At 40.2% G+C, this 15,995-nt stretch overlaps 1 protein-coding gene across 9 annotated transcripts in view; it reads left to right on the top strand.

Annotated features, from left to right (window-relative positions):
• Positions 1–15,995, top strand: part of MCF2L2 (MCF.2 cell line derived transforming sequence-like 2) — a 259,999-nt gene that overhangs the window by 184,096 nt on the left and 59,908 nt on the right. For 6 of the 9 annotated variants that reach the window (XM_086395932.1, XM_086395898.1, XM_086395952.1 and 3 more), the window contains 3 exons: positions 5,045–5,111; positions 6,165–6,280; positions 7,878–7,947. In XM_086395932.1, coding sequence (XP_086252058.1) covers positions 5,045–5,111; positions 6,165–6,280; positions 7,878–7,947 — 253 coding nt within the window. Of the gene's footprint in view, positions 1–4,850; positions 4,930–5,044; positions 5,112–6,164; positions 6,282–7,877; positions 7,948–15,995 lie in introns of those variants that run through there. The other 3 variants (XR_015162233.1, XR_015162240.1, XM_086395956.1) reach the window with 3 other exon arrangements.

Genomic DNA, 15,995 nt, shown 5'->3' with positions numbered 1-15,995 from the left:
GGAAAAGAAAGGTTTAAGAAGATGAATATCCATTACATCAGAAGCTTTGGGGTTTGAAAAGGATAAAAACAGATGTTTCATTTTTGCAAAGAGAGTATGAGATGAAAACTAGCTTTTTTTAAGTGAATATCTATAATAGTTTTGATGTGTGTGATATGATAGACTATGAGGAGTAAATGAAATCCTTTGATGGCAAATTGTATTGACAGTTAATGAGCAAAAATATACTTCTAACAGACTGGTTTTCAAAAGAACATTCTTCTATTGGAGAGCTGGGAAATTGAGGAGGGGATGGGGGCAAGGGTTAAAAGAGGGAACAGATTAAGGTGTGTGGGCAAAGAAGAAACTTACTAGGAAATCCTAACACGTACATACTGCATTAATAATCTTGTGTACAAAATAGGGCTGCATTCCTCTTTTTAAAAAGCTTTCCTTTCCTGTCTCTTGGTTATGGTGTCATCTGAAGCAAAGAGGAGGTGTTATATAGGATGGAATTAGCCATACAAAGTTATGTTTTTATGCTACCTTGAAATGTAGCTTCAGAAAAAAAATAGTCCCTTACCATTTCCTCCTTAATGACCTAGGGATGTGGGTGAAGGGAGATCCATTTTTATGTGTAAATCAAAGCCAGAGAGTACATTTAGTGTAGAGTACATTCGTGCAGGCTGATCTGGCATCATCAACCCCATCGTAATTACAGTGTTCCACCCCTGGGTAGATATCCACCAGGACATAAATTGCTCTACATGTTTAAAGTTTTAAAATTACTTGAGTACTCCCAATGTTTTCACCTGCATAATATATACTTGATGACTTTAGATATTAAATCCTTGAGTTTTTTCCTGTGAACAAAGTGATTTGGAATAATAAAGCAGGCAATCATCAGCTAGAATCATTAATTTTCTCCAGTATTATAAAGTTATTTGAAAGGAAAACAAAGGAGAAGAAAATAAAAAGAATGACTAACAATGGTATGAGAATTTTTTTTTTTAACCTGAACTGAAATGAAGCCCACCAGTGTTCAGGGGACTTCCTGTTGTTGGGAGTTTTATCCATTGCACTCAAAAAAGTACTAAAATGAAGCAGTTGAAGTTGGAACATGACCTGACCAGGGATTTTTTTTGCTTCTGAGTTGTGAATATTTTCTTGTGTCAGATGCTAAAGACTCCTAGGGGTCTCTAAGTTCTTATATAAATGTTGAATGATAAGACTTACTTCTGCCCACCACTTAGTTATTTCTGCCTTGTGACTTCATTTAATTGTCAATACATCCTTAAACAGCCTTGCCAAGTTACTTAAGCCCAGTGCTTCACAGGGGCATAAGAGGCTGGCTGCACTCTGGTTTTCTATAAATGTTTAACTGTTGCTGTGGTCCTACTTAATGTCATGGCTCTTAGAAACAGATTGGTATTGAGGCCTGTATTTCTTTCTGACATAGCAATTATCATAATTTCAGGATGATTTACAAAAATCAAAGGAACATTTTACTTAGAGACTGATTCACTTCAGTTCAGTTCAGTCGCTCAGTCGTGTCCGACTCTTTGCGACCCCATGAATCGCAGCATGCCAGGCCTCCCTGTCTATCACCAACTCCCGGAGTTTACTCAAACTCACGTCCGTCGAGATGGTGATGCCATCCAGCCATCTCATCCTCTGTCGTCCCCTTCTCCTCCTGTCCCCAATCTCTCCCAGCATCAGAGTCTTTTCCAGTGAGTCAACTCTTTGCAGGAGGTGGCCAAAGTATTGGAGTTTCAGCTTCAGCATCAGTCCTTCCAATGAACACCCAGAACTGATCTCCTTTAGAATGGACTGGTTGGATCTCCTTGCAGTCCAAGGGACTCTCAAGAGTCTTCTCCAGCACCACGGTTCAAAAGCATCAATTCTTTGGCGCTCAGCTTTCTTCACAGTCCAACTCTCACATCCATACATGACCACTGGAAAAACCATAGCCTTAACTAGACGGACCTTTGTTGGCAAAGTAATGTCTCTGCTTTTTAATATGCTGTCTAGGTTGGTCATAACTTTCCTTCCAAGGAGTAAGCGTCTTTTAATTTCATGGCTGCAGTCACCATCGGCAGTGATTTTGGAGCCCAAAAAAATAAAGTCTGACACTGTTTCCACTGTTTCCCCATCTATTTCCCATGAAGTGATGGGACAAGAGACTCATTAGCTACTAATAAATATGATCTTGAAGTAACTTTTTTGGTAGAATTATACTTCTTGAAATTGTATCCTTGGTCAATGGCTGTCCTTTATCAGTTTTGTCTTGTAACAAGCATTTATAAATAGATATAAATTTTTCATTTTAAGAAAAAATAATCATTGAGTTACAGTATAGGGTAAACTGTAGGATATCTTTCAAATAGGGTGTATATGTCATTACTGTCAGTAACATTCATTTTAAAGTGTCATGTAAACCATTTTTTAACATTATAAATGCAGTAAGTATTTAAATTTTTATTTTTGCTACCCTGGGTCTTCATTGCAGCACTCATCCTTTTCCTAGTTGCAACATGGGGAAGGGGCTTCTCTGTTATATCTATGGGATTCTCTTACTGCAGAGCATGAACTCTGGAGTGTGCAGGCTCATTCATTGTCATTGGTTGGCTTAGTTCCCCTGTGGCATGTGGGATCTTAGTTCCCCAACCAGGGATCAAACTGGTGTCCTCTGCATTGGAAGGTGGATTCTCAACCACTGGACCACCAACAAGTCCTTACATTTTTTTTTCAAATCAAAGATTGAAGAAGGGTGAAGAGTAAAATGTAAAAAATTTTCCTCTATTTTCTTGTCTTCATTATCACTCTAAAGGGAATCACTGTTAAAAATGTTTTAAGCTTCTTGGCATGAATTTTCTAAGCATAGATAATTTTACATATATGTATGTACACACACTCATTTTACACAAATAGTGTGAATTTTATACAACTAGTCATATTCTACACATTGTTGTACATTTGGTTGTTGTTTTTTAATTCACTTAAAACTCTTGGACTGTATCGTATCAGCATGATTCAGTCAGCTTCATTCTTTTTAAAAACTGCATGGCATTTCATTGCGTGTATGTACCATAATTTAAGTAATTTCCAGTTTGTGTCTTGTTGTTGTTGAGGTTCTGTTGTTTTAATTACAAACAATGAACATGTTTAGAAGTGAAAATGCTGAGTTAAGTCACACACACCAGTCAGTGTGTGTTTTAAATCACGATGAGTTATTTTCAAGATATCTTGCACAAATTTATACTTTTGCTAGTATTATCTGAGCATGTTTTCATATCTTCATCTGCCAGTCTTCCTTTGAGGTTTGCAATGTCTGACATACTATAGAAGCTGAAAATTGTTACCTCTTTATACCATGCTTTTGTTGGATTCATATGTACTGAGCATTTTTTTATAAGACTAATAGTCATTTGTGTGAATTTCCTATATCGCATCCTTTGATTATTTGTCCCTATTTGTCATATCTATTCTTATGAAAGGAAAATAAACTATTTTCTAGGGTAGGCTACTGTTTAATAGATAACTCATGAGCAGCTCATAGGAAACCACAAATGTATATATTCTACATGTGAACACTTGTACAAACACTGATTCACTTGGAGGCCCGAAAGAAAGCCCTAAAAAGGAAAGTGTGGCCACACAACCTGAGGAGAGAAAGAAAACAGTCTGGAGATAGACGTGGGGACTGGCCTCACTTTTTCTTTTGTTTTTCTATTGCTGCATTGAAAACCAGCCACAAGCTTAACAGTTCAGCCCACTGTTGCCTCAGGAGCCTGAGCATAGCAAGACTGGCTTTTTGCTGAAGTCACATAGATAAAATCAAGGTGTTGGCCAGTTGCACTTCTTACAAGTTATCTTCTAAGTTTATGCGGTTGTGGCTGAATTCAGTTCCTTGCAACCATAGGACTGAAGTTCTGTTTCCTTGCTGGCTGTTAGCTGGGGGCCATTCAGCTTTCCTGGTGGCTCAGAGGTTAAAGCATCTGCCTGGAATGCGGGAGACCCGGGTTAGATCCCTGGGTCAGGAAGATCCCCTGGAGAAGGAAATGGCAACCCACTCCAGTACTCTTGCCTGGAGAATTTCATGGAGGGAGGAGCCTGGTAGGCTATAGTCCATGAGGTCGCAAAGAGTCGGACATGACTGAGTGACTTCACTTTCACTCAGCTTCTAGAGGCTGCCTGTGATCCTTGGTGCATACCCCACCTCCATCTCCAAATCCAGCAAAGAAGAATGTCCTTTGTGCTATATCCTTCTTGTGCTTCCAGTCTCACTGACTTTTAGATCCAGATCTAGAGTCCACGTGAGTAGGACATGCCCAACCTGATAATCTACCTATCTTAAGGTCAACTGATTTGGAACAAAACAGAATGGCAAAATATCTTCACTTATGTTAGTGTTTGATTGACTAACTGGGAGGAGGTGTATGTACACTAGGGGCCAGGAATCTTGCAGGCCATGTTAGAATTCTGCATACCACACCTCCCACCTGCCTTTCCAATAGAAACAGAAAAAGCTCATGTCTTCTGGCTGTAGGACATCAATCACACAGAAACATGGAATGCCAGAGGAAGGGGGAAGGACAGGCATCCAACCCCATGCACAAAAAAAGGCATCCCTATAGGTCAAAGATCATGATGTGAGCAATGAAATAGCAGAAGGCTGGAGATAAAATCTAGGAAACCACATGTGCAATGTAGGGATCAGGCAGACCTTCCTGACCAAGAAACCAAACCTGATATTTTCTACTCCAGTGTCTGCCCTCTTGCCCCCCACACTATGGCCCACAAATAGGTCATTCTCTGGCTGCATACATGGATTCTGAGTCCTTTAACTTTGCCGTTTCTTCTCATGCCAGAGTGATCAGAGTGTGGTTTTGTGAGATGTTGGCCTTGGGTGTTCAGCAGAACAGAATGAACTGACTACAACCTAAGTAGGTGAGCCACTGAGGGGAACTGTATTGATGACTGTTATTGTAAAAGAATTCTAAAACACTGCTTCCCCCCACCCCACTCTCTCTCTCTTTCATCTTCCCACCTGCTGCTGATTCAGGCATATTATACGTGACTTGGTTGAGACTGAAGTGACTTACATAAAAGAGATTAAGAACATAATTGATGTAAGTAGATTTGGGGCAAGGGGGATGTTAATCATGTATTCAAACTGTAAAAATTTTGTTGCAGAAAGAAATTCAGGATAGTTGCCTTATGTCTCTAGAATTCCCACCAAAGTTTCAGGTCTTATAATAGCACAACTGGTATGTTGTTTGTTTTTTTTGTTTTTGTTTTGTTTTGTTTTTCAGGAGGAATAAGAGCATTCTATGATTGTTGATTCATGTAACAAAATAACTTCCAAAGGATTGTAGCAACTCATATGATTCTAGTAATGCCCCACTTAGGTTCATCATATGCTTGCCAACAACAGATGTGATAATTTAAACATTTTGATAAATAGAATTGTTTCTCATTGTATTAAGTAGTATTCTTTTTACTTAAGAGTAAAATTTATATTTTCTCTATTTTCCTAAGGTAGTAATCTTGAGAAATAAACTATATGTAAAACTTATAATGGAAAGTTTTTACAATAAAACATCAGAATAAAACCAAATATCCAATAAAAACGGGAATGGTTGATGCTAAATGCAGTATTAGTCAACTGTTACAAAATAATTATTTTTAATAATAAACATCAACATTGAAATAAATGCTTGTAAGATTAAATTAAAAATAGTACTTTTAAAAATTTACAACCAGAGTCTAAAAATACATATAGAAAAACAGACTACAAATTATATATGTACTGTGATTATAACCATACATAATAAGCTTTTAAAAAGCCATAAAAGAAATAAGACAATAGTAATTGCATCAGGTCATAAAATAAGGGGTAAGTTTTTTTTCCTTTTCCATTTGACTTTTGTGGCAAATTTAAAAAATGGATTTGTTCTTCCTGTAAAAATGCCATCATATTATCATTGCCATTAAGCCATCTTATTCTGAAGATAGACCAATGAGGACTATAACATCGAAAGAAAGTATCTGAAGGAATGGCTTGCAGGAAACATGTGTGCCATACTCCCCAATTATTAAAGTTTTGGCCTCTACACTGTCTAATTCAGATCATATCTTATGTGTTCCTGTTTGTAAAACCTACTCTCTTTCCACCTCTGCAGGGATATATCATTCCAATGGATTTTATCTGGCTGAAGCATCTAATTCCAGATGTTCTGCAGAATAACAAGGAGTTTCTCTTTGGGAACATTAGAGAACTTTACGAATTTCACAGCAGGTATATAATGATTCAAATTATCAGAGAAAATGGAAAATAAGAGAAGGATGGAAATCAGTTCAGTTCAGTTCAGTCTCTCAGTCATGTCTGACTTTTTGTGACCCCATGGACTGTAGCACACCAGGCTTCCCTGTCCCTCACCAGCTCCTGGAGCTTGCTCAAACTCATGTCCATTGAGTTGGTGATGCCATCCAACCACCTTATCCTCTGTTGTACCCTTTTCTTCCTGCCTTCAACTTTCCCAGCATCAGGGTCTTTTCCAATGAGTCAGTTCTTTGCATCAAGTGGCCAAAGTATTGGAGTTCCAGCTTTTCATATTAAAAAGCAGAGACATCACTTTGCTGCCAAAGGTCCATCTAGTCAAAGCTATGATTTTTCCAATAGTCATGTATGTATGAGTGCTGAAGAATTGATGCTTTTGAACTGTGGTGTTGGAGAAGACTCTTGAGAGTCCCTTGGACTGCAAGGAGATCAAACGAGTCAGTCCTAAAGGAAATCAGTCCTGAATACTCATTGGTGCTAAAGCTGAAACTCAGCTTCAGTGGATTGGATTGGGGTGGGATGAGATGAGAAGGTCCCCAAGGAAGAAGGGAAAAGACATTAATGGAGCATGTACTAGAGTCAGGCATCGATGTTGTATTCATTTGTGAGTTCTTTTCCTTATTCATCTATTCACACATCAGCATTTGTTGAGCACCTATTCTGTGTCAGGCACTGTGTTCCGCATTAGGAGTACAAAGTTGACTAAGACACAAATCCACTTACCTATTATCATAGGGGGGTGCTGGGAACCAGGGTGTTAGAAAATGCTAACCAGTCAAACAACTGTCCTTTTAGCCCATAGCTCCTGTCCTTTTAGCCCAATTGTCCTTTTAGCCCAAGGTGTTGGGTTCTAAAGAATGAGAAAAGGAGGGGACTTTGGAAATCACGTTCCAACTCTTTCATTTTACAGATGACAAAACCACATCTTGTGCTTACTACTTTACCCATTCTAATGGCTCCAGGCTCTCACATCTACTTGACAGGAAGGAAGAGACTGCTTGGTGAATGGAATCACAGTTGTTTCTTAACCCATCTCTTTGTCTATTGGTCAGACACAAAGCTGAAATAAAAATACTATTTCTGTTTCTTTTGCTGGAGAAGTTATACAGCTTCTTTGAACCTCAGGTTTCACACTTATGAAACCCTGTTTTGCAAGGTTTGGTGGAGGATTAAATCAGATACTATTTGCAAAGCACTTAGCTTATGCCTGACTTATAGTCAGCTTTCAATGATAGTAGTAGTAGTAACAGCAGCAACAGTGGTTCTTGTTAATGTCACTATCATGCAGCAGAGATCATCAGTGTATCCAATCTGTCTGGTGCTTAGAATTACCCGAACAGGTATGAGTGGTTTCACAGAATCCTATTAATGGCACAGAATATATATTTTTTTCTTCCAAATCAGCATGTTGAAGATGAGTCAAAAGCGGTAAAGCCTGGAAAACAATATTTTTCTATGCATTTCTTAAGGCATTATGTGATTTTACTTCAAAAAAAAGTTTTGTTAATCCCATATATATAAAAATCAAAACAATATTATACTTTTCTTTCCCTAGGACTTTTCTAAAAGAATTGGAAAAATGCACCGAAAACCCTGAACTTCTGGCACGTTGCTTTCTCAAGAGAGTAAGTCTATGCCCCTAATAAATCAAAATAACCTTGTGATTAAATAGTGTATTTTCTATATAAATGACAAGGGCAAATGGAAACACAAATGGTCTAAAAACTTGTATCTGCCCTTTGAATGCAAACTGGGAGATCTTTGCAGGACTTCACCCAGCGTGAACTGAGTTCACCCTGCTGGGTGGGAAGGACTGCAAGCCTGGTTTCCTGCAAAGCCTCCTGAAATGGAAGACTGGCCCCCCTGATCCCTGAGGTAGATAATCCTCCTCTGAATGACTAAGCTAACTGTTGTCAACTAAAAAAGAGATGCACAAAGTGCGAGTGTGAGTTAAGTTCTATTTGGGGCAAAATGAGGACTGCAGTCCAGGAGGCAGTTCTGAGAAACTGCTCCAAAGTGGTAGCTGGGGAAGGTCAATATAGAAGATTTTGGTGAAACGAGAGTTCAATGCCATCATGCACTTATTTTACAAAAAGTTTTCTGCTAGTCATGAGGAGCTGGTGTCACCATGAAGGGATTTAGAAGACGCAAGGATTGGGAATTATAAGATAGGTTCCTGAAAATATCTAACTATCTAAAGACGTGTTCCACCAGCTTCCCTGGAGCACAGAGTGCTTCACTCTTCACAACAGCTGCAGTAGCACAGGATTCAGTCTCCATAGAGGGAGGTGACAAATGACCTTGGCAAGTGCCAATTTGTGGTTGACATTGTCTTAGGACAAGAGTCAAACAGCAGGCTTAAATTCTTCGCTAAAGTTGTATTAACACTCTCAAAAGAACTGCAAAACTGAAACTCTCAGAAAATATTTCTTCCACTTTATTTTCTACGGTATCAAGTACAGTGCAGTGCTCAGTTGTGTCTGACTCTTTGCAACCCATGGACTGCCAGGCTCCTCTATCCATGGAATTTTTCAAGAAAGAATACTGGGGCGGGTTGCCATTTCTTTCTCCAGGGAATCTTCCCCACCCAGGGACTGACCCCAGATCTCCTGTGTCTTTCTGCATTGCAGGCAGATTCTTTACTGCTGAGCCACTGGGAAACCTGATCCAGATGCCCTCTACTTTCTAAGTCTTTCGCATTTCTTCTCTCTCTCCCAATCAACCCTTCTTTTCATTCTCTTGCTCTTTTTTTTTTTTTAATGAGCCTGAGACAATAAATTAAACAACTTAAACATTTTTCAGCAGCTCAAAGTAGGACTAATAAGTCTAAGAGCAGTATTTGTGATAAACTGAAAGCAAGGAAATGAAGATTCCCCAGGTTTCAAGCTATTAGACACAGTGGAGAAATAGTCTTCAACCCTCAGAGCTTTAACCAACCTAGAAGATCCCTTCCATAGCCCTACCTGGGTTTTCCATCACAGCCTTATCATAGGTTTTTCATCCTGAACCAGAATTAAAGATACATAAAAACTATTTTGGAGGAGATGATGAGATGGCAGCGCAGTAGGTGGCCACAGAGTATATCTCTCTCTGAGCTTGCATCAGGAATACATCTTCAGATGCAGAGGATCTCACAGAGCACCAGCTGAGAGCTGTCTGGAGTCCCTGACCACCAGAAGGGAATACATAGATTGAAGGAAGGGAAAAAACAGAAAGAGAGTGAGTAGGACTGGACCTGAACCCATGGGGTGGAGGGACTGAAGCAGGGGTGAAACCCCCGCATTGGAGGAATAGTTTGGGACAAAGGGAAGGCATTTGAGGCTGTTGGAGGATGAAGCAGCTGATCTGTGAAGGTCTGAATGGAGTGAGAACCACACAAACAATCTGTACTGCAGCCCTATGTACCCCAGACAGGGACACAGGTCTTCCAGAATGCACAGTGGCTGGGTAGGGACTGGAGAGCAATCCCAGGACAAGGATTGCTATTGACTGTGGGAGACATCCTGAGGGGATGTGAGGGAGGAGATAGAAGAATGTCCTTGGAGGAAAGCTGGGCAGCTCTGGAGGCAGGGTGATACTGCTGAGTCAAGTGCAGGGAGTAGGACCATCACTGTAGCCTCTCTCTCCCCCCACATACTGATGCTAGCAGCTGATGGAGAAAGACCCCAGAGATAGTGGCCCTTTGAGTGCCTGACACACTGAGCAATAGAGAGGGACCCCAGCCAGGAGGGCCCTTTGAGTGCTTGCTGCACCAAGCACCATAGAAGGACCAGCCAAGGAAGCCCTTTGACCACCAGCTGCCAGAGGCTAGAAAAAGGCTCTAATAGCCTTTTTATATCCTTATATCCTGCACCTGTGGCTGCTGGCTTCCCTATACATCTGGCGCATCCAGGTTTCTTGGGATCCAAGCATCTGTGCCACCTCCACATCTAGTCCTCACTAGGGTAGAGCTGCCAGAGGCTAGGAAAAAACAAAACAAAACCCTAATACTGTGAAAATCTCATGTACCCACGGCCACCGGCTCCCTTGCACACCTGGCACTGCCAGGTTCCCCACAATGCAGCCAGCTGAGCCACCTCCATACCCGGTCCTCACTGGGGCGGAGTTGCCAGAAGCTAGAAAAAGTCCTAATAGAGCCATATCTCCTGCACCAGCTCCCCCGCATACCTGGTGTTTCCAGGGTCTCTGATCCAAGCAATCATGCCACCTCCATACCCAGTCTTCACTGGGGCAGACCCAAGTCCTCCAGGGCAGCCTCAGGAGCAAACTCCAGTGGATGACCCATATGCAGAGGTGAAGATAAAACCACAGTTGAGCTCCAGGGGCAGAGTGGCTAAGGAAGAGCATTGAAAACCTTTCCACCAGCTGTACAAGTTGCGGACTAAATCCACACAATCAACTAGGTAAACTCTGAGTCTTGTTGTTTAGTTGATAAGTCATGTCCAATTCTTTGTGACCCCATGGACTATAGCCCACCAGACTCCTCTGTCCATGGAATTTCCCAGGCAGGAATACTGAGTGGGTAGCCATTTCCTCCTCCATGGGATATTGTTGACCCAGGGATCGAACCCACGTCTCCTGCATTGGCAGGCAGATTCCTTACCACTGAGCCACCAGGGAAGTCCTATGGAATATATAAAAGGACAATGAGTGTTCACACAAAAGAAGAAGCCCTAGCTCTGGCCACTGTGGACTTTGGAGGAAAGCACACACAGGTATAGGGCTAGATTAGAGTCTGTACTGTCCCCACAACAGATCCAGAGAACAGCTGAGTTTTGGAAGAACTCCTAGGGAGGTGGAGGTGGAATTGCCACTCTATATACATTTTCCTCCTTTCCTTTTCACCCTTTCACCTTTCAGCCTTTTTTCTTTTCTTTTTCATATTATTTCATGTTCTTTTTAAAAATTATCCCTTAAATTTTTATTTTTCATAACCTACTTTTTCCATTTTTAAAATGTTTTAATTTTAAATAAATTTATTTTTACCCCAGTCTTGATTGCATTCTTCTTCTTTTATTCCTTTTTTATCCTTTTTTTCTATGTTTTCTCTCTTCTTTTCCCTTTGTAAGTGTGTGAGTTTCTTTGGGTGTTCTTGGCTATTGAGTGTTGGTTTCACCTTGGCTATTGAGTTGGGGTTTTATCTTCTGTGTTATGAGGCCTGTGAAATCTTGGTGCCACAGTAAGGGATCAGGCCTGAACTCCTGAAGTGGGAGACCTGAGTACAGGACTTTGGACCACCAAAGAGAACTCCCAATCCCATAGGACATTAATTGACAAGAGCTCTCCCAAAGGCCTCCATCTCAACACTAAGACCAAGCCTCACCCAAAGGCCAGAAAGCTCCGGTGCCAGACACCTCATGCCAAATCACTAGCAAAAAGAAACACAGCCCTGCCCATTAGCAGAAAGGCTGCCCAAAGCTATTCCAAGCCCATAGACACCCCAAAACACACTGCTGGACTCAGCACTACCCCTCAGAGAGACAAGATCCAGTTCCATCCACCAGAACACAGGCATAAGTCCTCCCAAAAAGGAAACCTTTACAAAACACTGGTCCAACCTCATTCACAGGAGGCAGACTCCACAGTTAAGAGGAACTACAATCCTCCAGCCTGCAGAAAGGAGAACCCAAACACAGTGAATTAAACAAAATGAAAATACAGAGAAAAATGCAGCAGATGAAGGAATATGGTAAAAAAACAAAACCCGTAAGACCAAACAAATGAAGAGTAAATAAGCAGTCTACTTGAAAAAGAATTCAGAGTAATGATAGTAAAGACAATCCAAAATCTTGGAAACAAAATGGAGGCACAGATAAATAGACTGGAGGCATGGATAGAGAAGATATGAGAAATACTTAATCAAGACCTAGAAGAATTAAAGAATAGACAATCGTCAATAAACAACACAATAATTGAGATTAAAAATACACTAGAAGGAACCAATAGCAAACTATCTGAGGCAGAAAAACAGACAGGTGAGCTGGGAGATAGAATAGTGGAAATAACTGAAGCAGAGCAGAATAAAGAAAAAAGAATAAAAAGAAATAAGGACAGTCTCAGCAACCACTGTGACAACATTAAGTGTACCAACATTAGAATTATAGGGGCCCTAGAAGAAGACAGCAAAAAGAAATGGTATGAGAAAATATTTGAGGAGATTATAGGTTTAGGGCAGGAGGAGAAGGGGGCAACAGAAGATGAGATGGTTGGATGGCATCACCGACTCAATAGATATGAGTTTGGGAAAACTCCAGGAGATAGTGAAGAATAGGGAAGCCTGGCATGCTGCAAACCCATGGGGTTGCAAAGAGCAGGACACGACTTAGCAACTGAAAAACAACAATAGTCAAGGACTTCCCTAACATGGGAAAGGAAATAGCTACCCAAATCCAGGAATCTCAGAGAGTCCTATATAGGATGAGATGGTTGGATGGCATCACTGACTTGATGGACATGAGTCTGGGTGAACTCTGGGAGTTGGTGATGGACAGGGAGGCCTGGCGTGCTGCGATTCATGGTGTCACAAAGAGTTGGACACGACTGAGCGACTGAACTGAACTGAAAGAGACAAAAGACCTGTATGCATAAAACTATAAGACACTGATGAAAGAAATCAAAGACAACACAAACAGATGGATAGATATACCATGTTCCTGAACTGGAAGAATCAATATTGTGAAAATGACTATACTGCCCAAAGCAATCTTTTGGGTAGTATAAAATTGGGTCATGCAAAAAATTGAACTAGATTCAGTGCAATCCCTATCAAATTACCAATGGTATTTTTCACAGAACTAGAACAAACAATTTCACAATTTGTATGGAAACACAAAAGACCCTGAATAGCCAAGGCAATCTTGAGAAAGAAGAATGGAACTGGAGGGATCAACCTGCCTGACTTCAGACTACACTACAAAGCTACAGTCATCAAGGCAGTATGGTACTGGCACAAAAACAGAAATATAGACCAATGGAACATAATAGAAAGCCCAGATATAAATCCATGCACCTACGGGCACTTTATTTTTTTACAAAGGAGGCAAGAATATACAATGAAGAAAAGACAGTCTCATCAGTAAGTGGTTCTGGGGAAACTGGACAGCTTTGTGTTAAAGAACGAAATCAGAATGCTCCCTAACACCATACACAAAAATAAACTCAAAATGGATTAAAGACCTAGGTATAAGACCAGAATAAAAGGTTTAGAGCTAAACATGTTTAGAGGTAAACGTAGGCAGAACATTCTGACATAAATCACAGTAAGATCCTCTGTGTCCCACCTCCTAGAGTAATGGAAATAAAAACAAAAATTAACAAATGGAATCTGTTTAAACTTAAAAGATTTTGCACAGCAAAGGAAACTATAAACCAAGTGAAAAAGATAATCCTCAGAATGGGAGAAAATAACAGCAACTGAAACAACTGACATGCAGAAAAACAAACAATACAATCAAAAGTGGGCAGAAGACCTGAACAAATATTTTTCCAAAGAAGACATACCAATGGCTAATAAACACATAAAAAGATGCTCAACCTTGCTCATTAGAGAAATGCAAATCAAAACTACAATGAGTATCACCTCACACTTGTCAGAATTGCCCATCATCAAAAAATCTACAAACACTAAATGCTAGAGAGGGTGTGGGGGAAAAGGGAACCTTCTTGCACTCTTGGTGGGAATACAAATTGACCCAGCCACTTTGAGAACAGTGTGGAGATTCCTTAAAAAACTAGTAATGAAACCTCCATATGACCCAACAATCCCACTACTGGACATATACCCTGAGGAAACCATAATTAAAAAGGACACATGTTCCCCAATGTTCACTGCAGCACTATTTACGACAGCTAAGATATGGAAGAAAACTAGATGTCCATTGACAGATGAATGGATAAAGAAATTTTGGTACATATACGCAATGGAATATTACTCACACATAAAAAGGAATGCATTTGACACAGTTCTAATAAGGTAGATGAACCTAGAGCCTGTTATACAGAGTGAAGTAAGTCAGAAAGAGAAAGACAAATATCATATGTTAATGCATATATATGGACTCTAGAAAGATGGTACTGATGAACGTATCTGCAGGGAAGCATGGAGACATAGACATAGAGGACAGACTTGTGGATTCAGGTGGGAAAGGAGAGGTTGGGATGAACTAAGAGGGTAGCATTGAAACATATACATCATCATATGTAAAATCAGATAGCCACTGCAAATTTGCTGTATGACTCAGGGAGCTCAAATCTGGTGCTCTGTGACAACCTAGACGGGTGGGATGGGGTGAGATGTGGGAAGGAGGTTCAAGAGGCAGGGGTCATAAGTATATCTATGCCTGCTTCATGTTGCTATATGGCAGAAACCAATATGATATTATAAAGCAATTACCCTCCAATTAAAAATAAATAAAATTTTAAAACTATTTTGTATTCAATCTGATTAATTTCCTTTTTGAATTACTTTTATAGCATTGCTATAGTGTTTTATACCATTTTACAACTTTACACTAATCAAACCACTAATGTGAAATCTAGTTTCAGAATTTAGTAATATTTCATAATTGCTTATATCATTATTGCAAAGATTTATTGAAATTATTGAATGAGAAAAGGACCAAATTCCTGTGGGAAACAAATGGATATTATCAAATAAAAATTGTCCAAATTTTAGGAAATGGTTGGGAAATTGTTAACTGGACATCTTTTCTTAGAAGAATTTCTCTCCTAAAGTTTTACAAAGCTTTTCATACCCAGACCACAAACCTGCATATAATTCTATATGATTTATGATATTGGAGACAAAATACCAGTAGTAAATTCTTATCAAGTGCAAAGCTATTACTCTGGGACAAATGAAGTAATTAAAAACTACACCACCCTTATGGCAGAAAGTGAAGAGGAACTCAAAAGCCTCTTGATGAAAGTGAAAGTGGAGAGTGAAAAAGTTGGCTTAAAGCTCAACATTCAGAAAACAAAGATCATGGCATCCGGTCCCACCACTTCATGGGAAATAGATAGGGAAACAGTGGAAACAGTGTCAGACTTTATTTTTTTGGGCTCCAAAATCACTACAGATGGTGACTGCAGCCATGAAATTAAAAGACACTTACTCCTTGGAAGGAAAGTTATGACCAACCTAGATAGCATATTCAAAAGCAGAGACATTACTTTGCCAACAAAGGTTCATCTAGTCAAGGCTATGGTTTTTCCTGTGGTCATGTATGGATATGAGAGTTGGACTGTGAAGAAGGCTGAGTGCCAAAGAATTGATGCTTTTGAACTGTGGTGTTGGAGAAGACTCTTGAGATTCCCTTGGACTACAAGGAGATCCAACCAGTCCATTCTAAAGGAGATCAGTCCTGGGTGTTCTTTGGAGGGAATGATGCTAGAGCTGAAACTCCAGTACTTTGGTCACCTCATGCGAAGAGTTGACTCATTAGAAAAGACTCTGATGCTGGGAGGGATTGGGGGCAGGAGGAAAAGGGGACAACAGAGGATGAGATGGCTGGATGGCATCACCGACTCGATGGACATGAGTTTGAGTGAACTCCGGGAGATGGTGATGGACAAGGAGGCCTGGCGTGCTGTGATTCATGGGGTCGCAAAGAGTCAGTCACGACTGAGCGACTGAACTGAACTGAACAGATGAGAAACTGAAGTGAAGGAAGGT

The sequence above is a fragment of the Bos grunniens genome, chromosome 1, assembly GCF_055505025.1.
Source record: "Bos grunniens cultivar Pamir isolate PY7600 chromosome 1, Bosgru_T2T1.0, whole genome shotgun sequence".
NCBI lineage: Eukaryota > Metazoa > Chordata > Mammalia > Artiodactyla > Bovidae > Bos > Bos grunniens.
Note: the sequence above shows the minus strand (reverse complement) of the source record. Positions and strands in the feature narration are given on the sequence as shown.